This window comes from Anopheles stephensi, chromosome 2, assembly GCF_013141755.1.
Source record: "Anopheles stephensi strain Indian chromosome 2, UCI_ANSTEP_V1.0, whole genome shotgun sequence".
Taxonomy (NCBI): Eukaryota; Metazoa; Arthropoda; class Insecta; order Diptera; family Culicidae; genus Anopheles; species Anopheles stephensi.
This window is the reverse complement of record NC_050202.1, coordinates 26,117,203-26,138,724: the sequence shown is the minus strand read 5'-3', so window position 1 is coordinate 26,138,724 and position 21,522 is coordinate 26,117,203. Positions and strand designations below refer to the sequence as shown.

General features: G+C 44.6%; 3 protein-coding genes across 6 annotated transcripts; 2 read left to right on the top strand and 1 right to left on the bottom strand.

The window, feature by feature from the left end:
* Window positions 1–221: 221 nt before the first annotated feature.
* LOC118505939 (pantothenate kinase 3) lies at window positions 222–17,923 on the bottom strand. Of its 4 annotated transcripts, none has more exons than XM_036042459.1 (6): window positions 17,007–17,923; window positions 5,417–6,113; window positions 3,052–3,523; window positions 2,657–2,956; window positions 2,455–2,590; window positions 222–2,375 (listed from the first exon to the last, which is right to left on the bottom strand). In XM_036042459.1, exons 2-6 carry the CDS (start codon window positions 5,859–5,861, stop codon window positions 2,184–2,186), a joined length of 1,545 nt encoding a protein of 514 aa, XP_035898352.1. In that variant the 5' UTR covers window positions 5,862–6,113; window positions 17,007–17,923; the 3' UTR covers window positions 222–2,183. The 4 variants fall into 4 exon arrangements, with proteins under 4 accessions (XP_035898352.1, XP_035898351.1, XP_035898354.1 ...); XM_036042458.1 differs by lacking the exon at window positions 17,007–17,923 and adding an exon at window positions 12,970–13,406; XM_036042461.1 differs by lacking the exon at window positions 5,417–6,113.
* A 224-nt stretch (window positions 17,924–18,147) lies between these two features.
* Window positions 18,148–19,526, top strand: LOC118505937. The gene is made up of 4 exons (XM_036042456.1): window positions 18,148–18,389; window positions 18,471–18,594; window positions 18,675–19,248; window positions 19,314–19,526. The coding sequence occupies exons 1-4, from the start codon at window positions 18,281–18,283 to the stop codon at window positions 19,422–19,424; spliced, it is 918 nt and encodes a 305-aa protein (XP_035898349.1). The 5' UTR covers window positions 18,148–18,280; the 3' UTR covers window positions 19,425–19,526.
* Window positions 19,527–19,629: 103 nt separating this feature from the next.
* LOC118505938 (ribonuclease P protein subunit p29-like) lies at window positions 19,630–21,095 on the top strand. Its single transcript, XM_036042457.1, has 4 exons — window positions 19,630–19,741; window positions 19,809–20,103; window positions 20,185–20,330; window positions 20,403–21,095. The coding sequence occupies exons 1-4, from the start codon at window positions 19,735–19,737 to the stop codon at window positions 20,537–20,539; spliced, it is 585 nt and encodes a 194-aa protein (XP_035898350.1). The 5' UTR covers window positions 19,630–19,734; the 3' UTR covers window positions 20,540–21,095.
* The last annotated feature ends 427 nt before the right edge of the window (window positions 21,096–21,522 follow it).

The window sequence follows — 21,522 nt, the reverse complement described above, 5'->3', positions numbered from 1 at the left end:
AATTTAATCCGGAACTAGATCCAGTGTAGGATCTGGAACTAGTTCCGGAATCGGAATCAACTCCGCAAACGGAATCCGAATTGGAACCGATTCCGACAAAGGAATTGGAACCGGATAGCTCTGATTCCGAGCGCCCATCACTAATACACACCTTAAGCTTGATAATAGCGAATATTTCGGGTTTCATCATTAACCGGTTCGGTTACAATCTTCGTGTGTGTGTGGGTTTTTTTTTATCTGCGCTGTGTATATATATTTCATTTGGTTTTGTAATTAACTGTATAAAGCAAATAGTGGAAAAATGTTCTTAGCAATTCGATCGAACGCGATCAAAACTGTCTTTTGCTTTGAATTTCTCTATTTCGATATCGGCCATGTCACACACACACACACACGCCCTGTGCATCGTTGCTCTTCCTGGCTGTTGTGCATTGGCTGGGCGATTTTTCTGTACCCAAAAGCAGAACTTACTTTCTACGCTTTTCTTCGATACCGAAAAACCTTTCATTGTTTACGTCTGGTTCGTGCTTCGTTTGTTTTTAGGCGATGCACATTTAGGCGCGTTTTGAGGCGTTGGTAGGTTGAGCAGCCCGGAGTCAACTGACTCCATCATCCACCACCACGTTGTGATACGTTTGTTTGCTTTTGTTTTTCTATTTTGTTCTATTTTGTAAGATTTGTGTGTGTGTAAAATTAGCAGCTAGCTTGTTGGCTTTTTTCAATTTTTCGATAGGTTTTGTTTTTTTTCGAAACATCCTTTTCTCAATGAACGCTTCCTTCTTTATCTTCACGTTTCCTCCTATTCCGTTTATTCCCGTTGGTCGCAGTTAGCAGTCTGAGGAGATAAGATCAAAAATCGAATTACATCCTAGAACCTTTAAGTTTTACACTCGCGTTTCTACAGCGTTTCCTGAAAGCAAGTTTGTTTTGTTTTGCAAAGGGTGGCCTTTTGAGTTTTGAACTCAACTTAATAGCAACGCCAAATTTTGTTCAACATCTACTAAACAGGTATAAAATAAAAATAATAATATTAATAATAAAAGTAGCAATAACATTTACCCCACTGACCTGCAAACAAACACAAAAGCACAGGGGAGTCCGTGTGAGTGTGTGTGTTTCTTTGCAATGAGCACCAGTCCCACCTATCAATCTAGCTATCGTTCCGGTTCTTATCATAATTTTTAACTTATTTGATTTAACTATCCACCCACGGTTTCTGCCAATAGATCTCTCAATCCTCGCTTTTTCGTACTACCACCACTTCGCTAACCAATACCATTATTTCCGATTTTGCCTAATTATAAGCAGGTGTGGTGTGGCGGGGTTCGCTGCTCCCTGTGTCTAAGGAATCTCACTCGTTTTTGTAAATATTTGGGGACATGTTCGTCATGGGTGGTTGTCGGTGCGTGGTTGTTTGGAAAAGTTGATTGTATTGTTTGTGTAGCTAATAACGCTCAACAGCAACTCTAAACGGAAGAACTCAGTACGATTCGAAACAAAACAAAAACAAACATTAGCTACGCGCAGTGTTCTTCGATATCAGTGCGCCCTCTCTCACAGCTCATTTTAACGGACAAACCGACGGATATCATTTGAATATGGATTTCTGGATTTGTTTTCCATCATGTTGGTTGGTTTCGCTAAAACCCTATCAGCATTGTAGCAATGCTTTCCTCTTACACTAGACTGCCTCAAAATTCGTGTAGATACGTTCCTATAATCGCCTAGAACAATATGATTGAGAAAGGGTCCCCCCCACTCCGTCTGAGCGTGTGAGGTTGGAGGTGGGGGTTCACAGCTTGAAAGCTGTCCAATTCGGGTCTGTCTCTTACGGTCGAATTTCGAACCTTCTTCTTCTTTCTTCTCCTAACCGACCTGCCATCATTTCTGGCTTACTAGACGTATTGATACCGCGTAGTTGGATAGTCAGTCCTCACTATGGGGGAACGATCCCCGGATTTGAACCCCGGCCATGTCGGGCCACGCCCAGCTTGCACCTAACGAGTGCTATAAAAACGAACCAACGTAGAACCAGCCCCGCTCAAACCGTGCCAATTGAAACCAATAGAGAAATGGAACCCGGATACAAGTCGGATGGGTGGATGGTGATTCCTCGTTTTTTTTTTGCTTTCTGTCATTCCTATCCAGTTGTTACCGTTTTACGTTACACGCTAGCCTACTATCTAAGTAAGTAAATCACCGACTTGTGCGTGCAGCTCACCGTTGAACTGCAAAAGGCAACCGACAGCACCGAAGTAGCCCTCGTGCTCAAGGAACAAAGCTTTGAGCGTTCCCTTCGACCAGTAATCCATCGCGTACGCTAGCAGCTTCATCGAGATCGGATTCACGCGCAGGAAGTTGCCCACAAATACCACCTTGAATGGGAGGAAAAAAAATGGAGCTCTCTAAGTATATCGCATCGATTTGAATGTCGTTTTGTGCAATTATTCTTACCTTCTCAATCTTCTCATTACTAGCACACATGCGTGCGATCGAACCGATGTTGTTGGTGATCGTCACCAGGATAGCGTGGGCCAAATCCTCCTTGCTAACGCTCTGCCTTCGCTCCTCTAGATGCATCTGTCCGAAGCTGGCGAAAACAAAAACCGGAAGTTAATAGCAGCTAGAACCAATGTAATATTGCTGTTGCACGTACCTGGACGCGACCAACTCGCCGGGCAGCCCGAACCGCTCGTAGTCACCGCCGTAAATGTCTTTAACTAACTTATCTACTTTCTTATGATCACCCTTCGTAGCTAACTGTATTGCTTCCTCGAATGTTTCACAGCCGGTGAGCAGACAGCACAGGCCCAGGAATGTTCCGCCGCCCAGGCTCGTACCGGAGATGCGCTTGTAGTTGTCCGGGCCGCGCACCGCCAGCACCGATACGCCCGAGCCGACGTTCACCAGTATAAACGGGTACGGTTGGCTAAAGTCGAACTTTTTCTTCGTACTACTGCAGGTACGCGTGCCGGAAATAAAAGGAAAAGGAGTATACGCATGGTTAGTACCGGCTAAAAGTACCAGGATGCAGCCGGTTGAAGCACCTACCTAATTTCATTGGCATTCTCCCAAAAGTAGCATTCACATTTGTTGTGCGTTTCGGTAAACAGTATGCCCTTGATCAACGCGTCCAGCTCATCAAACTTGGCCAGCTTCATGTTGACGTTCAGCCGGAAGTCTTCCTCGAACTTGAACGCACCGCCGCCGGTTGCACACACGGTCGTTACCAGCTGGGCCATGCCCTTCGATTTGGCAAGCTTCAGAAAGCTTAGCATCTCCGACGTCGGAAAGCGAATGAAGTGGAGCGATCCACGGCGACCCCGGATCACCACATCGTCCATCTGCAGGTGGCTGTCCCGGTGGCCCGTCTTACCGTAGGCGGAATTCTTCGTCAGGTAACGCCGAATGTTGCGCAGAATGCGTGCCTCCTGGTCCAGTTCGCCCGGCGTGATGTCTTTCGGCTCGAAATACACCAGCTTCGTCAGCGTGCCGCCGATGTCCATGCCGAACCATGGCATCGCTGTAGCAAAAAGAAGGGGGGACGAGAAAAAGCAAAAGAAAACACATTAATTCAAAATTCAAATTCCAAGTTCCAAAAATAAGCGTACGGTGAAACGAAAAACTCAAAACTAAACCAGCAACACATATTTCCTCGGAAGCACTTATCACTGGCCTCCCGAACGATGCAACCGAAAGGCCGGCCAGGCCTTTGCTTCTTCTTCTCCCTCCACATGCGCGCTGCATCATTCGGTTAAGGTCAGTTTCTTTTCGCCCCGTGTTCAACTAAAAACCAGCTGATCAACATCCACCGCTGACCTCCGTTCAGCTCGGACGATCACGTGTTCGGGCCGGTGCTGGTACATGATCCACCATCGGATTCGATTCGAATCCTTGATTAGGTTATCGACAGTGCTGGTTTGAAAATGGGAACTGGAAACGTCACCCTTATCAGCAAAGAGAGGCAAAGAGAGGAGCAGACAGCCGCTACCCTCGATCGTAATTCACGGCTACAGAGAAAGGTCCAAAATCCAAAACCTCATGCTTCATTGCGCCCGCCGGAGAATGTTCTCAAAAGTCATTATCAAGGACTCAGACCGTTGCATCGGGGTGGGTTTCGACTCTTATCGCCCCTGATTAGACGTAGATGGAAAGCGGTTTAGACACGATACACGATTCGCGGCATGACTTTAAAGGACAACCTTAGAACCGCGTACCACACGCCATAAACATAGGGGGCGTGCTATGCCAAACACGGAACCGGTTTGCCGGCCCGGGCGTTGCACGTGCCCCTTTCTTGTCGATCACACAACATTGAGGATCGAGAGTGAAAGAAAACATAGGGCACGAGTCGTGTGTGGTCAGGGTTCTAACCGTATCCCGTATCCCGACCTGAAGAGATGGCTAGACGAACACGTGAATACCTTAGGGAGTCGGGAGTGTGTGGCATATAATATTGACCACGTTTGAAAGATGATTGATTTATGATTGTTTAGACATGAAAGGTGAGTGCCGAGACGAACCGTCGAGATGCCAGGCGGTGATCATCTATCGATCATCTATCGATGATGGCTTAGACATACAAAGAAAGAAGTTTCCTTCCAGCTTCCCAGAGCAATCAGAAGAGAGTGAGAAGATTGAAAATTGTAAGAAATAGTCGATAAGACATTCAAATTGTTACTTTTCTGCTGACAGTTCTTGACAACGTGTATAGTGACATCATGGAGAAGTTATAAGGACCATTTAAACGGTACGTTAATAGCTAGAAATTGTAGACAATAGTGTGGACATGATCAGTAGCTGATCACCCAGAAGGAATAGCTGATGACTTTATTGGAAAAAAGATCTACCCTGGACAATTAGGTTGTCGTGATCAGCATGGTGATCACAAACATGACCAGGATACTAAGTTCATATCCAAAAAAATTCTGGAGATAGTCCTCCTGTGGGGCTGAGGCGATCAAATCCCATCCAGACTGCCTCCCCGTACGCAGGACTGACTTTCCAGCTATGGGTAAAATCAAGTCACACAAGGCCAGAAATTCGAAGCTGAAGTGCGAAACAGGAAGGAATCCTCCTCTGTTCTAATCTCGTTCGGAGTATAGGTTGAGCAGGGGCATACTCAGAACGTGAAGCTTTCAAGAAGCTGCAGCTTCCATCAAGAAATGTCATGTGAAGAAGAATGTCTTCTTATTGTTTGTGTCTACTGAGCCTATTCTATGTGTCTTGCGTATTGATACAAAAAAATACTGACGTAAAAGAATTAGACGAAGAAGGTAATAATAGTAATAATAGAATATAAAAAGAGTTCTTATGATAAGCGCAAAACATGACCGAAACAATACAATAGCTAACGTAAGAGGTACCCAACAAAAACTAATCAAAACAACCAACAGGGTAGATGAACGATGCTTACACACTGGTCCCTCAATGGAATGTTCTGAAGAATCGGACCGGCTCTCGTCGGTCCACCGGGTGTCGGGGTTCGTTTTGTTGGCCATTGCTTTCCGCGTACGCCGCCTGCCGACGTCACCACCTTTGGTTTCAGCTGTACCCGCCGCCGCTGCTGTCTTGGCTATCCGTCGCTTGTAGCGACGCTGTTTGCGCTGGGAATGTTGTTGCTGGTGGCCACCACCGCCCGCACTGTTCACCGAGGACAGGCTGGACAGTATGGAGGTAATGGAACCGGCCGAGGAGTAGGACGAGGTGGCCGTCGACGTACGATGCAGTTCTCGCGCACGCCGCCCGGGCGTTCGACGGGTGGGCGAGGGCACTTTGGGACTACTGGTGCTGCTGCTGCTGCCACCACCACCACCACCACCACCATCACCACCGCTGCCACCACTTTCCGTCGAAGACATTTTGCGTCTGGGTAGTAGTCTGCGCACCGTGTGCCGGCTGTGCGGTATGGTGGAATGTGCGGATGAGTATTGCCGGTGCTGGTAGTTGGACGAATGGACGGAGGGCACGACGGTACCGTACAGTAGCCAGCGTGTCACGGTACTAGAGAGCTGTGGACCGAGCGTGTCCAGTGCGTCCGTCCGTGTCCATTGTTCTAGGGCCCGCTCTTGACGCAAACGGATACCCCTTTCGATGTAAGCGTTCAGCGCCACCTGGTAAAGTGGAAGTGTAGATGGTTGTAAGGCTTTAGGCGTTAGCTTCATGGGAGAGGGTAAAGTCTGGGTTTTTTTTTGGGAGGGAACCGATTATGCCAATCGAGTTGTCGTCAGTTGTCGGTGGGATTTCGGTAGCAGTAGCAACAGCAGAAGACTTGAACTTTTTCTCTTATCGTCCATTTTGTGCAAATCCCTCAAAAAAGGAAGACTCCACACGTTTCAGTTGCGTTATCTACGGCGTTGTATCAGTTATTGCAAATTGCGAACGAACAAAGATGGCGCCCCCCTTACGCATCGATTGCTCAACTCCCCCCGCAAGCGATTCTACAACGTTCGCGATATGGTGTGGCAAGCAACGATTAACAGCACCACTGTAAGGCTTGCAGGGGTTCCCTTATACGCCGCTGGCCTAGTGCGTGTACGCATTCTGATCGTACGTGTTAAATGATTCCACGCACTAGCATCGTAACGCGTAACGCTTCGCGCGGTTCGCTTTGTCGACCTTGACAGGACACGGGGCACGCGTTAGGTGGTGCATTGCAAAATTATTTATCAACTGCTATCACAATGGGGTTCAACATTTGTAAAGCACCGATTGCACTCTTATCAAAGATGGTTTTACGAGAGAAAAAAAAATCTCCCTACAACTTGCGAATCTACGATAAGGCACTAACGAGTGCAGTAGGACGATAAATCCATCACCCAACAGCTTCTTTACCCAACAAAAACCCCCCAGATGTACTACCACCGGCGGGTCAATGTACAATCTGCTTCGCGTTACAAACTCATCGTTACAGGTGACGTTACGTCAACGGCAAACGAATTATTTAGCAATTAACAAGTTTCATCAACTTCATCGCACTCTTCATTGACGGTGAGACGACGTGAATCGGGTGATGAGAGTAGTGCGAAAAAAAAAATTAGGAGCATGCAAGGGAGCAGCAACGAACGAGGAAAGAAGAAACCATTTGGTCAAGGTTGGGCAAGCACATTTGCACAGGTGTGAAAGGAGTAACAACCAACGAGTAGGCAAAAAAAAAATTCCCGCGAATTGGGAGTTAGTATTGATTGCCATTACAAGAAAGATAAATATTTACGGTTGAATATTTTTGTAGGCGACAATGATGGGGAAAGAAGACCAATTGTAAATAAAAATGGTCAAGAATGCACATTTTATTCTTCATTTTTAGAATTGTAAAAAAATTACAGGGGTTGCCCAATTCTAAAATTCAAAAGTATTTGTTTTGTTTTCCAAATAAAGTTTCTTTTGATGACACTACACTAGGACAGCTTTGGTTGGGATTTTCCGTCAAATCGAGATTGCAAAATTTAGGTCAGACCCAAGGTTATTATTTTTGGATCAAGGCTATTATTGGCGATCAGGTGATATAACTAACATTCACTAAGTTGTGAATCCAACAGCAAATTTGACACGAATCCAACACAAACAGAAGAGTGAAATAAATGAATTTTCCTCCGTTTTTATGTTAAAAAATGTGTAATAATTTTCAAGCAGAAACAAAAATGAGAAATTTATCTTTCACTAAGTTTGTGTAATGAGGAGCAAAGGAGTGTAATGACTCAAAAAGTTGAACATTTTTGCCGTGTATTTAAAAAAGAGATTTAAAACCACACATTACACAAGCGAGGTTTATTATTAATATTTTATTTATTTACACAGGCTTTGAGGCTTTGGGACTTCACACGCCTCTTTTGCAAGAAAAAAATACCCTGTAATTTAACAATTGATTTGCTGTAATGACTTTTCATTTCCTTAATTGTAATATTAAAATTCAGGTTTAATTGTTCGATCATCGTCTGAGTGGATTTATACTAAAAATAACGAAGTTTCAAAGAACTATAGCCATCCAAAATGTCGATGAATTAAAAATTGATTGAATTATTCAGAGTGTGACATCAATTAGTTGTTTGGCAATTCTTTTAAACTCTGAATTTGCACCTCCCTATACGGTCTGTGCAAATTGTATGATTAGTCAAAAATATCATGGAAAACCCTGCAGTATGTGAACAAATTCAGCATCGTGTTTATCATTCCATTTGGTAAACAAGTAATGAATAATGCCTTTCTTATGCATAACATTCGATGATAAATTTGATAATCGTTAATTCCAATATAAATGCTTGTCTCGCCTTACACACAAGCCCACTTAAAAAAGGCTCAGCAACCAACCGATTGATCATCACCAATCGTAGCTGGATTATCTCTCTTTATCTTGAGGTTCACATCCTCCTTCCACACTAATTATGCGCAACACCAAAACATTCTTTCGCCTTCCAACTTAAGTCCTGATAAACATATGACGCACTATTACTACCCTCTCCATTAGGGCAAAATGTTTGATTTTCAGTTCCCCATAATCACAGAGCGAACATGACGCCATTCGAACACGAGCCTCGGTTGAGAAGCTTTGTATTCGATTTTTTTTCCTCCCTTTTGCCAATTTTGGATGGAAGTTGTCGCGTTTTTTTTCCTCTTGTTTCATTGTCACCGGTTTTGTTTACCCCGATGGGTAGTGCGAACATCAAAAAGCGTTTGAGGGTTAATCATGGCCGCTGGATACTGCGATAATACGGCACACGTAAGTAGTGTGAGAGCCACGGGAAAAATGGCTGCTGGCTAAAAATGACGCAAATGCGCTCCCCTACCATCGCAAGTGTCTGTTGTGGTCGGGCGTTTTTTTTTTTTGTCTACCCAGCTAACATGCAGACAAGCAGAGTTAATGAAAGCTGTGCAGGTAATTAACTACAAAACAAGATATATATGCGATTGGTTGGTTGGCCGATCGAGTGTGTGTGTGTGTGTGTGCTCGAGAACAGGAAACACCATTCACAACAGGAAGCACAAAGTGAACAATCTCACACGAACTTTTGCAAATCTAAAGTAATATAAATCTTGACTAGCGTGGTATGGTTGTCTGTTCCTTGTTTCCAATGGGCAAGCCGTGGACGATAAAGGGATCATTTTTGTAGTGCGCGAGGTCAAACCAAGGTGGCACACCGCTGGCCGGGCAAATGGAAATTAGTTTCGAGTTCAGTTTCGAGGTGAGTTTGACTTCGTTTCGTTCAGGTTGGAGCTTAAGTAACTGATGAGTTCCCGATAGGCGACGGCAGCTAACGCAAGCTGCCCATCGTCAATATTCTGAGCTTTCTGCCCTCAACGACGCACGGATTAAATGAGGTCGCATACGCATGCGAATGTTTCAGTGTGTCTGGCACTTAATCAACTATCGGTAGATTTTCAATGAGTTTAACTAACAGAACATAGACAAACCCCCAACCAATGTCGTTGAAACTTCAAAAGAAACAAAACGAAATCAACATTCCTGAGGCCTCTGAACACAATTGATAATTGAATGTGTCTCTTTCCTCTGGATTTCTGGATCTCTACTGGAACAGTAGTACTTTCTCCTACATTATAATATAACTCTTGAAATGACTTAAAACAAAATTCTCCTTTCTTTTTCTTGAAGCCCATTGAGCGGTTTGATCGAAGCGTTACTAAGCGTTACATTCGAACTTTTCGCTGTGCTGAGCTTGGCTCTAATGCCACAAAATCTGCATCATCTCTCCACGAACCGGACTGTAATTATAGAATCAAACTTTCTCCACTCCGACCATCATCATGACCATCACGCGGAACTTTCCAGTTCACGCTGGCCTCCGAACTTAAAACAATCAGTGGCTACGTAAGCCACCGTGGAATTATAATCCACCAATCGTGCAATAAGGGCCCCGGAGGCAGCAATGGCTGCAAAACCCAGTGCAGGCTGTAAAATCTGAGTAGAGACGCTCACTAACTGGTCTCCGTCGAAACGCATCAATATCAAGCCCACCAACGACCAGATGAAAGAGAAGATGGCGCGACTTGCACACACACACACACGTTGCTGGTGCTGGCTGTGCATGTACTCGTTGCTGTATAGTTGCCTCTGGTGCTGGGCTTGATGATGATAACCTTCGCAAGAAGTAGAAGCACCTTTTTTTTCAACCGTTTGTCTGGGATTGTGTCGGAATCGGCATGAATTGGCAAATGTTGTGCCGGTTGTGCGATATGGACAGACAGAAAAAAAGGCACGAAGCTCCACTCCATCTCGGCTCGGCTACCAACAACTAGAAGCGTCTATCGCGCGAAACATTGCTCATGTGTTGGTTGTCGTTGTTCGTTTCTAGACTTTGCCAAAAAAGTAATCTCCACTTCTTGGCCGACAGTAATGTTTTGACTGGTCAGTGCGATCTTTCATGCGATGCACAACAACATCACCGATGATGCTGATGATGGGTGTTTTATTGGAAAAACAGCGCATAAAGAAAAGGGGTTTCGTGGGAGGAGGGTAAAGCATACAACACACCCCGAAGGCGTAGTATCTACACACCGGTTCCACTTGACCGTTGGTCGATAAATCTTTGGGGGAAAAAAAAGAAGGAAACAAAGCTGCTCCGTAATTGATGTTTGTGAGGACACTCACACACGAACATACTAGCGTATTGCGTATCGCTTTAATCTTATCTAGGGTAGCGAAGTGTTTGCCAAGGGGGATGCTTTGGTTGTGACCAAGGTACAGCAGGTCCACTTCCTTGAGGTAAACAAGACCAGGAGGAGTAACCACGGTTGGGTCCTCAGTACAGCATTATGGACCATAAACAAGGTCAAGAAGTTGCAAATCTCCGACACACACACACACACGCTCGTATCTTGATCCTGGTTTTGAAAGTGGACAACAAAGGATTGAAGTGTTTCCTGAGGATTGTTTTATGCTACCGGAGACTAGCCTTCCTAAGCATATGGTTTTGCAAACACTTGTGTTTAGAAGCAACACAAAAGCTGCAAGATGATAGCTGATGTTATTGACCAACACTGAAGACTATAGCAAGCATCCTCAAGAAGTTTACGCAGAACGTCCATACCGTCCAAGCATTCGTAATTCAATATCAACAAAGCATTCAACTTCTGAAATCCGGTTTTCTTTACGATCGTTTTATCAATAACATAAAATCAGCACACACAAAAAAATCAAAACAAAACCCTCTCCCTCGCGCAACACCTTCCAACAGAATATCCAATATGACGGAAATAGCGCGATGATGGCGATCACCGTACGGAAGACCGTACGGACACGTGATCACCACACAAAGCATACACATCCTGTTCTTCGCACACCATCGATAAGATGTTGAAGATCACGCCATTTTACAACAAAAAAAACTCACATCGATCGCTTGTCATGTTTGCCCTCTTGCTCCACGTCCAGGCGGGCCAAGGCAAGCCAACTCGCGGGGAGAGCAAAAACAGAAACTAGAGTAATGAACTGAACTTTGCACCAATCTCGCGACACGCGACATTGAGGGCCAACGGGTGCGTGTACGTACGCGTGTCAGGGCAAGCCGTCACACTGCGGTCTATCCACAAAGTGGCCACCAGCAAACTGCAACAACGCTTCCGGTTCCGTTGCGATGCCGATGGTCACAACTTTGTTTCACCGACCGGTTTCGTTTCGAACGCGACCACGATCGGCGGTCCCCGGTGACGATTTTTGCGCGCTGACCTACAAAACTCCCTACTCTCCGGGCTCCGGGCGGTTCCATAACGTCACGAGAAGGTGTGTCTCGCGCCTGGAATGTGGTGCCGGCAATTTGGCGATCGTGTCTCGCTTATCGCATGCAAACTTGTGGGTTAGAAGAGGGCTGGTTGATCAAGATGGCACCGGGCCCGTATTACAGCACACCACTGGCACGGTCCGGCACAAGGCTTTTGGAACATTCGCGTCCATTTAACGCTCCAGTTCGTGGCCACACACTCACACACACGCACGCCCGCACGCGTATGTTGTGGCCTTTGAAGAGCGAAAGTGCAACACCGCCATTACGTGTCGGCAACCAAACAAAATGGTTGATGGTGAGATGTTCACAACTTATCAACAAAAAAAAAGCCAAAACACTACTCTAGGGCTAGGATTGAAGAGAAATCTTCCGCGGCGGAGAATGGCAGAGACATTCGTAAGAGAAAATGGTACATGTGTACCATCGGTACCAGCTGCGATATCTGTGAAGGTGGTGTGGCATCAGACCCTCTGGCCACCCGTACCTTTCTCCCTTCCCCCGGGCAAACGCATGGTACACATAACAACAAGGAAGCAAAATTGAAGTCATGACCACCTACTAGACCCTCTCTCCAAAACACACACACACACACACGTGCACAGCCAACATTCCGCAAGCGATTACTAATGGTACCGACGACGACCGACTGAACGGCGGCGCTAAGACGCACCGAAACCGGTGGCGGTTAGCCGTGGAGGTGGGTGCTCGCAGAAACAGTACCGCCAAATTCGGTTACACAATGCTCCTCCCGAGATTGTGTGTGATGGACGGCGGTATCAGGAGAATCGCAACATTGCGTGTGGCCACAGTTGTGCAGATTTCACCTCCACACCTCTGCCACCTCTCGAGCACCTTTTGCCGTGATCTTGCAAGCTATGTATGTATGTGCACAACACATGGTCGAAAAGCGTGGCCAGTGTTAACGCACAACCACCGACACGGCTTGATAATTATTTAAACATCAATGGAAAACACACACCGTTGGCAGAAATATGGGGTGGCAACCCATCGCCCGGGTGTACCTCTCCCCTTGCTGATTGGTTGCATAGCAACGCAAGTTAGAAGCTGTCTTGCGCCCGTCATATTTTTAACCAATTCTCCCTACTTAGACCAATTTCTTGCAGTTGTTCATGTTGTTCTTGGTTTGCTGCTGCTGTTGCTATCACATCCCAAAAGACACTCGACGACAAGACACGACGGTCATCATCAATTGATCTGCTTGATTGACACCTACGGTGAAACTGCGAAAAAATCCTGCAAAGCACGAACCACACCGCGACTCCCGCGTTTGCAAATACACTGCCGGGAGGTATGACCTCGGGGGGGGCGAACAACGGTGGCGTCTAGGATCAGATCACCCAAACTGACTCCCTCGTTTTTTTCACGGGTTTTCCACCTTCTTCACACGCACACACGTCTCGGGACGGTTAAACTTCACCAATAATGCACGTGTTTCATTCACAAAATTAGTTTGCTAGCGCACTGGAACACACACACAGGCACACGCTCTCTCCTCCAGAGCTACAGCACCTTGCTGTGCAAATTCAAACTGCGTCGATCATACGATCTTCTCTAAATCCGCGATACAGGGTAGGTTTTATGCGACACACACGCGCTACGACCAGCGCACCACCAGGTTTGTACGACCGCGAGGATCCAGTTGTCAATAGAAACTGAACCGACACACTCGTCGCTCGGTGTCGCTTTAGCAAGTTTGTGCGCGGCTTCGGCGTTTGTTGGCTGCGCACCGATTATCAGATTTTCTCCCGAGCGGGCGCGCACGCCGCTCCAAAGCGATGCGATGGAGCACGGTTTGGACAACGCGAAGCAAATGCGCTACGGAGATTACGTACGCGCGCACGCTGTTGCGCAGACACAGAGAGCACAGTGAAGGCGCTCAACCATTCATCCGAACGTCGCACAGTTCATTCAGTAAACGGTCCTGCATGAACACTTGTGCACGCGGACGGTGGTGTAATATAGAGACTTATGGACAATATTGCTGTAGGGGTTTTTATGTTTTAATTGAACTAACATGCCCCTCCATACATTCGAAATATTATGAAATTTTTGAACGACTGTACAACATGTTATACACATGATTGTTTCCATTATAAGTGATTTGTTTGGAGGAAAAAATTGAGCTCGTAAGCAGAATATTTATTCTTTTTGGGCTTTTATTCCCAAATTCCACAAGTTTATCCAGTAGTGTGTAGGAAAAGCCTCCATGAAAAAGAATGATATGATTTATGTGGCATTCAAGATGAAGAGTGCTATCTTCGCACATCTTACCAAAATATTATCCTCTACAATTTCAAAAGTACTATTTTTCTTGGCATAACAACCTCTTAGGCTATACCTGTCATTTCAGGCTTGCTAGACTTATTGATACCACGTAGATAGATAGTGTCAGTCCTCACTGCGGGGGAAACTTTTGGAGGAAAACTGAATCAGACAGGACCTTTCAGGTGGGAACATCCTCTAGGTACTGTCGAACATTTAAAAATCGCTCTGAGCTTTCGCATAACATTTCCAGCAGTTCAGAAATGCATTGTCTTTTCTTCTTCTTCTTCTTCTTCTTCTTCTTCTTTCTTGGTCTAACGACCTCTTAGGTCAAGTCTGCCATTTTTGGCTTACTAGACTCATTTATACCGCATAGTTGGATAGTCAACTCCTCACTATGGGAGAGAACGGTCCAGATGGGATTTGAACCTCTGTCATTTCGTTTGAAGCGCAGTCACCTCGGCCACTGGCCCGCCCTAAAGGAAAGGTATAGACGTTTAATATCTCTGAGGAATTATCTCTGCGCCTCTGTTATGATAGTCTGACATATTAACTTCACAAACACCTCTCATTACTGTTGGAGAGGCTCATTGAAGTTTCAAAGGTGATCTACTGTCTGTAACGACATTTCCCGAGCGCCATATTTGCTTAAAGGGTATTATTTACGCAGGGTCAGGGATTAGATGTTCAGATGAGCAGAGTTCCATTATTCACGCAGCTCAAAATGTGAATATTTGTTATGGATATAGTATTGATGCATGCTTATAAACATTTTATAGTATACTATAAATAGTTGGACATTTAGATGGTACAGCTGAAAGGAAATGTTATATATTCCATGCTAACAAAAATAAATTTCTCGACTTTTATAACTTAAAATTTTACCTTGAAACTTAGAGATTAAATACTTAAACACTCTTATAACATTTCAGAACGAGCTACCGGTGGTATTATGATGAAAAAAAAAACTGTAAGATCTCCAAACACAACAGTTTCAATAAATTTGGGACTTTTTTAAATAGTTTTGGTAACAATCTCGTAGATCGACTATACCAGAGACTTGCAAGACGCCTCGGTAATCAGAATTACAGCAGAAAATAGCAACAAATGATAGAAAAGATGTACAGATCTGAGATAAAATGATGGAGTCCACATCAGAAATGATGGAATGAATGATTGACAGAACAGAGTGTTCTCCATAATGGAGTAGCAGCTCTTCTGCTACGGATAATAATTCCAAATTTACTGTTTCTTAAAATTTTCTTCATGATTTGGCTAAAAATTAACTTACATTCTACTCTACATAAGGATTTCTTTTGCTCTACAACCTTGAATGATACTACCATTTTTGGTTTTCATGGCTTGATTAATACGACCAGGCTGTACTATTAGAATAAAACTTGATTGAACCCAAATCTAGTCTGTCAGTTTCATGAAGATTCGATACCTGTCCTATCAGAAATAACTTTACACATATTTCAACTTACCCTTAACTTTTAAACTATTGGAGAAGAACATTAATATTATATAGACGCCATTTATGCGATGGTCACTTGTTTTCGTGTCTGGGCTTTAGGAATAATACACCGGAAGGAAACGCTAGCTGATAAGGTTAGATCGTGCACTGAACGTAAAACGACCACCGTACCTGACCAGACACTAAAAAATGACTCATCAACACCTGTAAAAAATCCAGTAAAAACCTACGTGAATGGACCAAGGTCAGATGTACTCGTATGATTAACAGAGCACCAACATGCAAATCGATAATTGGCAAACAACTGGACGGTCAAACACAGACACGATCTCGCGACTGGATGGAATGGGATGTGTCGGAAAAGTAGAATCTTTTTGCTCTTTTAAGGTAAAATTAATTAATGGTTATGGGATTGGTTTAATGATTTTTTAGCCTCAAGTTTGTTTTGACAACTGTGAACTTGCAAAATACGTACAGTTGACAAATGTTCTTGTTTGTTTCAATACAAAGGAGAGATCGTTACAACGCATCGATCATGCACGCACAATTCGCCTGATACAGGCCAATAAATCTCACAATAAATTATACACCGTTTTATGCCAATCTTGGTGCCGTTATCAAAAAGGAGCTTTTGTTGCACACCTTTTATTTCCTCCCACGAAATGGAGAACACAATCTACACTCATTAGAACGGCACAAATTAATAAACTTGACAACCGATAAGAAAATGTGTAGCAAAAAAAAATCTGCAACAAAAGCGAAAGGAATGATAATTATTTCTAATGCTATCCATCGTTCGGACCACTTGAACCGAACTCTACAGCAATCATCTACACTTCAAATGAACAACGATTTTCTCAAGGGCTTTTCCCGCGGGTGGTCTTGCATTTCCATTCAATAACCTTCCCGTAGAGTTTGCAAAACTCACTGTTCCGATTTGAGTGTCGGCTGGTGGGCAAGATAACCGCCCTGGGGCGATAACAACCTCGGCCAGAAATCTGCGCGGGAAACGCACACTCGCCCGGTGTTGGTGTGGGCCGTACAGGGGAGACACTTACTTCATAAGTGGATGTAATTTATGATTTCTGCTTATCAGTGAGCTGGAAACTGGATTGCGCACTAAGCGAGCACCACATTTCGCATCATTCCAGTACATTCGTGCTCGTAATCTGTGTAGTACGCAGCACACTACAACGAACGAGGAGTATCCACACAAATGGATTCTGTAGGTGATAAGCATTTGTTTTAGTCAAGGTTGTGGACGGATTGAACCTTTTTTCCCCCAGCTCTGCCACGTGCCAAATTTGTACCAGCATCACATCGGATCATCAATTATTCTCGTCTTTTGTATCGTTTCTCTTCACCACCGTCCAATGGACCGTCCGCTCAGGGAAGCGTGCAATTAACACACGCCGCTGACCCCAATTTCATCCCATTCCGCAAATATGAGCAAAGGTTTCTTGAAAAGAGGTAGGACAATAAATATCACAAAAATGCAAACTTTCACTTACCTTTGCGTACTACTTTGGTGCTGCCTGTCGCTTCACTGCTATCCATGATAGTGCATTAATATGAGCCACAATCCGGTACACGATGAGGATGAGTTTTCACGCTGATTTTGTTGCAATCAATTGCTCACTAGCATGATGTGGACGAACGGACAGATTTAAATACTATTGTTTGCTGCTTGCGTGCTTCAATACGGAACGGTATTTTTTGTTGCAATCCTGCTATTACACACTATCCGTTACTGGCAATACTTTATATTTGCTCCATCCGCGAACGCGCCTCTCTATCTTCAAGCGTTGCACATTGCGAATGGTAAATGTACGCGGATCACTTGATTATCGTTTACTACGAGTGCAGCTAACCTCCAGGGACGGCGGCGACTGCATTCTTCGCTGATTGCCTCTCTACTTTACTGCCAGACAAGGGGGTACCGACCGCTACCGTCACCCGCCGTCAGACACATTAGCGGGCACGTACGTAAACAAACGGCTCTGCCTATCTATTGCCTTGCTTGGCCAGCAGCAGGCATCCGACGGAGCGAACGAATTGGAGAAAGTTTCGTACAAATGGACACAAACCGCTTCACCAACCGACTAAGGGTGGGTCGCGATTTTACGTACATAAAATGCTTTATGCTTTTTTGCTTCTGCTCCGAGTGTCTGTCTGACGACCGTGTTGGCACCGCTCACTCCAGTGAACGATGATGTCGGTAAGATGCGGCTAGTTTCTCGTTGCGATACGGTCGGTTTTCGAAGCCTGAGCTTACTAGGCGTTCTTGCTGCAATACTTCTCGATGGAATGAGCACTAAAATCTTCCCTACTGCCGGCTAGAAACACGTAACACAGTTTAAAAGCAAGTGGTTTACAATATTTATCCGTCCTGCTGTGCGTTTCGCTGAATGGCCATGTTTGTTGTGACAGCTGGCTGTCACGCTGTGTATATATGGAGCGGTTGAATGCTTCACACTGAACCGGCACAAGGGAAAAGCGGGAAAATAAAACGGAATCTAAATGTATTTAACTAAAAAAATATTTTTAGGAGTCATTTTAGTGTAAAACCACACAGAAAAAATCAGTCACTAGCAAAGTAACTCGTATGTTGGGCCAATAAAGCTAAATCAAAGTCAAGAACCGTTTCAATGCGGTTATCAACCGGTTCGACATGTCGCAGAAACGCACACACATACACACTGCTGAAGATTGAACTGAACGTTTGGTTGCCGAAGCAATTGAAGCCTTGTTTTTGCACAATTTTCTTCAAATTTAGCAGCAAACCATGATGGGCGAGGCGGAAAAAGAGTGCAAGCAAATCGAAATCGCTGTTCAACGCCACCGGAAGATGTTGCATTACGTGACGAAGAAGTGTGTTCCTTTGCTTGAAACGAGTAAGTACGCCGGATGGGTTCTGGTGTGAGAGACACCAACCATCATCAGATTGGATTAACGTTTCCGCTGTTTTACCGTAGAGCTAAAGGAAGCGGATGAAAAGTCTGTCGCATGGAAGGAACGAGCGTTAAAAGCGGAAGGAAGGGTTGCCCTGTTGGAGCGTCAGCTGGAGGAAAAAATCAACCAAATGAACAACTACAAACGGTTGAGTGTTGCGAAGCGGGGTTCGCCCATTTCTAATTCATCCCCCAGTAGTAATAGTATTTCTTTTCCCTTTTCATCAGACTGTACGAAGGACAGTATCAAGTGATGATCAAGATCGGTTCCGTGATGGGGGAAATCGTGTGGAAATCGTTCAAAAGTCAATCGAACGTTAAGATGTTAATACAAGCCCAAGAAACGATGCAAAAGTATTGTGCACTGACGAAAGGCATCATTGATTCGTTCCTAATGGCGTACGATAGCAACCCACCTCCGTTGCAGTCCATGGAACACGTATTTGTGATATCGGTTCTGGGAGCCATCACGAATTTGGCTGCATTTGCCGAAGGCCGCGCATTTCTGGCCCAGCAAGAGGAAATGGTGCAGCTCATGAAGAAGATGGTGCTGGGCCAGGAACGGTGGAGCTTTGCCCACTTTCGCTTGCTGAAGCGCATGGTGCTGACGTTCGCGTACAATATGTCGCTGGAAGATCCGATTGCATACTTCATGCTGAGCGAGGAAAGGCTTGTTAGTTGTGTGCTGCGTTGCTTGAGTTTGAATGATCCTACCGATGTGGTAGCCGTTGCGGTGGCAATTATCTATCGTTTGCTGAGCTCATCGCTTCAGGCGGGGATTCCATCGGCATTGCCCGAAAAGGTGAGATGTGCGAATATCTGCCATTACGCAAAGGAAACGTACAAATTCTTGCCCTTTTCTTGCAGATTCCGTGGGCAATGATAAAAACGATGCGGGACTCTACGGACAAACAGTTGGGAGAGATTGCGACGAGTCTTCTTAGCGTTATGGAAGTCTCGGATGCAAATGGGTTCTAATACGAATCACTGTAAATAGGTATGTAAATAGATAGCGGGCTGAAAAGCATCAAATGCGTGAAATATATTAACATCGTAAAATGTTTATGTTCATAAAACGAATTGAAATTTTGTTTGCCAACGGCTTCTTTAAATTCGACGGTATACCGAATGAATCGCCTTTCGTATGATGGTGTGAGTGCAATCGGTTGCCCGCACCGGCATATGGTTTGCTTACAGCGGCACGACATCATAATTGGGAAATGTCAAATTTTGTAAACAAAACATCCAAACAAACTTCACAGAACCGCATGTGCCGTACTCGCTCGGAATGGAAGGTAAATTTTGGTTTATTTTGCGTCCAATTATCTCCCTACATCTTCAATTTGCGTTTTGTTTTTGCAGCTAAATCATTTATGCACAGTTTGATACGGCCAGAGTATCAAGGGAAGTCGACAGAAAATCATATTGTGAGGCTGAAATACTTTCGTGCCAAGAACCAAAAGCAGCCAAAAAAACCGACCAATAAAAAGAAACTTTCGCGCAAAGAAATCAAAGAGCTAGGCCTGTACACCTTACCACCAGACACGGTCAAGTACGCAGATGCTTTAAAGCTGCATCGGGTGTGGCGTGGATATTATCAAACTATTTTCCCTGAAATGCAGCCAGACGTTACCGATCCCGAGTACGATAAGGTTATGTACGTACGCACATACAAAGTGTTTTACGGCGAGAGTGAGTCCTGACAATGTCAATCGCTTTTCTTTTTCAACCCTCCTAGAGCTAGCCTGCTGAAGGCAGACTATCACGGTGCGAAGATACAGATTGTCCGGTCGAAGCAGTCCAGCGTGGTAGGAATGAAAGGAATCGTTGTGCTGGATACGAAAGGCACCTTCAAGATGGTGTCGAAGGACGATAAATTGCGCAGTGAGTGTAATTGCGTACCGAAAGGTGCTCGATAAAATGATTAATCATGCGGTGCGTTTGTGCTACTTTCAGCGATACCGAAAAGGGATTCCCAGTTTGAAGTGATCTGCGGAGATCGGGTGGTGACCATATTCGGTAAACATCTAAGTGCCCGGCCAGCGGAACGAGCAGTGAAGAAGTTAAAAATATTTGCAATTCCTGATTTATAAGCGAACGGAATGTGATGATATATTATAAGTACAATGTACGATGTTCAATTCACTATATGTACCGACTTTAAGGTAACACAAATGAATCACGTATGAGACGCAAATCCGTCGCCGAACATAGCACATAAGAATTTCAATGTTAGAAAACTACTTTCTGCGCTCCAAATAACGACATTAGAACTTGAAGGAAGAAGAATTAGCTTGCAGATCGGCTACCGAGTTAGAGAAGTACGATTTATGAAAGGAATTTACTTCATTGGAATCTTGTAATTGGTTAGTTAAAAAACTTACAAAAGATTGAACTCTCCCATTGCTTAATTTCTGTAAACCACCAATACAATAGTCTGCATGAAACAAATCCTTTCCCTGTTTTGAAGTTGCTAGCTTTACTTGTGCTACGATCCAACAGATGTCGCTTTTGGGTCATATTTCAAATTTAGGGATATTTTTTTGTTCGCCATTATCTGCTTGAATCGGGTTGAAATTGAAAGAAAATAGAATGAATTTCGTTTATATATGATAATAAACGTTCCTAACTGAATAGCAGGCACGAGAACTCCAAGAAATAAGAGTACGTTACGGACCAGGAAGCAACTTTTAGGGAGCGATAACAGGTCACCGAAATAACTTCAGACCTAAGGTGACCTGCTGTTGGAATAAGAAGAGGCGATTTGGTCAGTTAACTTTGAGAGGTGTTCTGGCGATGGGTCCATATTTTGGATGAATTGCTAAACGCTCAGTTCAACGAACAGCAAGAGGCTCCACTAGCAGATTGATATCATGCTACTGTCACCTAGCATTGAGGAATCGCGAAAGGCTATCCGTCGGCTCAAGTACAAAATACGACTACAGTGCAGTAACTGCAGGCTTATTTCTGTGTTGAATAAGACCTTCTCCCTGATACTACATGATCGACTTAACCCATTCGTCGGAGAGAGATTTGGAAATTATCAGAGAACAGAATGACTTCACGATGCGGCAAA

Excerpts from the sequence above, each read along its gene's own strand:
- LOC118505939 (XM_036042459.1), bottom strand. The coding sequence starts at position 5,861 with ATGTCTTCGACGGAAAGTGGTGGCAGCGGTGGTGATGGTGGTGGTGGT. Across the intron at positions 3,524-5,416 it reads TTCCATTGAGGGACCAGTGT|CGATGCCATGGTTCGGCATG; the intron begins GTAAGCATCGTT and ends TTTTTGCTACAG. Across the intron at positions 2,376-2,454 it reads GTAATGAGAAGATTGAGAAG|GTGGTATTTGTGGGCAACTT; the intron begins GTAAGAATAATT and ends CTCCCATTCAAG.
- LOC118505937 (XM_036042456.1), top strand. The coding sequence starts at position 18,281 with ATGATGGGCGAGGCGGAAAAAGAGTGCAAGCAAATCGAAATCGCTGTT. Across the intron at positions 18,390-18,470 it reads TGTTCCTTTGCTTGAAACGA|AGCTAAAGGAAGCGGATGAA; the intron begins GTAAGTACGCCG and ends GTTTTACCGTAG. Across the intron at positions 19,249-19,313 it reads CATCGGCATTGCCCGAAAAG|ATTCCGTGGGCAATGATAAA; the intron begins GTGAGATGTGCG and ends CTTTTCTTGCAG.
- LOC118505938 (XM_036042457.1), top strand. Across the intron at positions 20,104-20,184 it reads CCCGAGTACGATAAGGTTAT|AGCTAGCCTGCTGAAGGCAG; the intron begins GTACGTACGCAC and ends CAACCCTCCTAG. Across the intron at positions 20,331-20,402 it reads GAAGGACGATAAATTGCGCA|CGATACCGAAAAGGGATTCC; the intron begins GTGAGTGTAATT and ends TGCTACTTTCAG.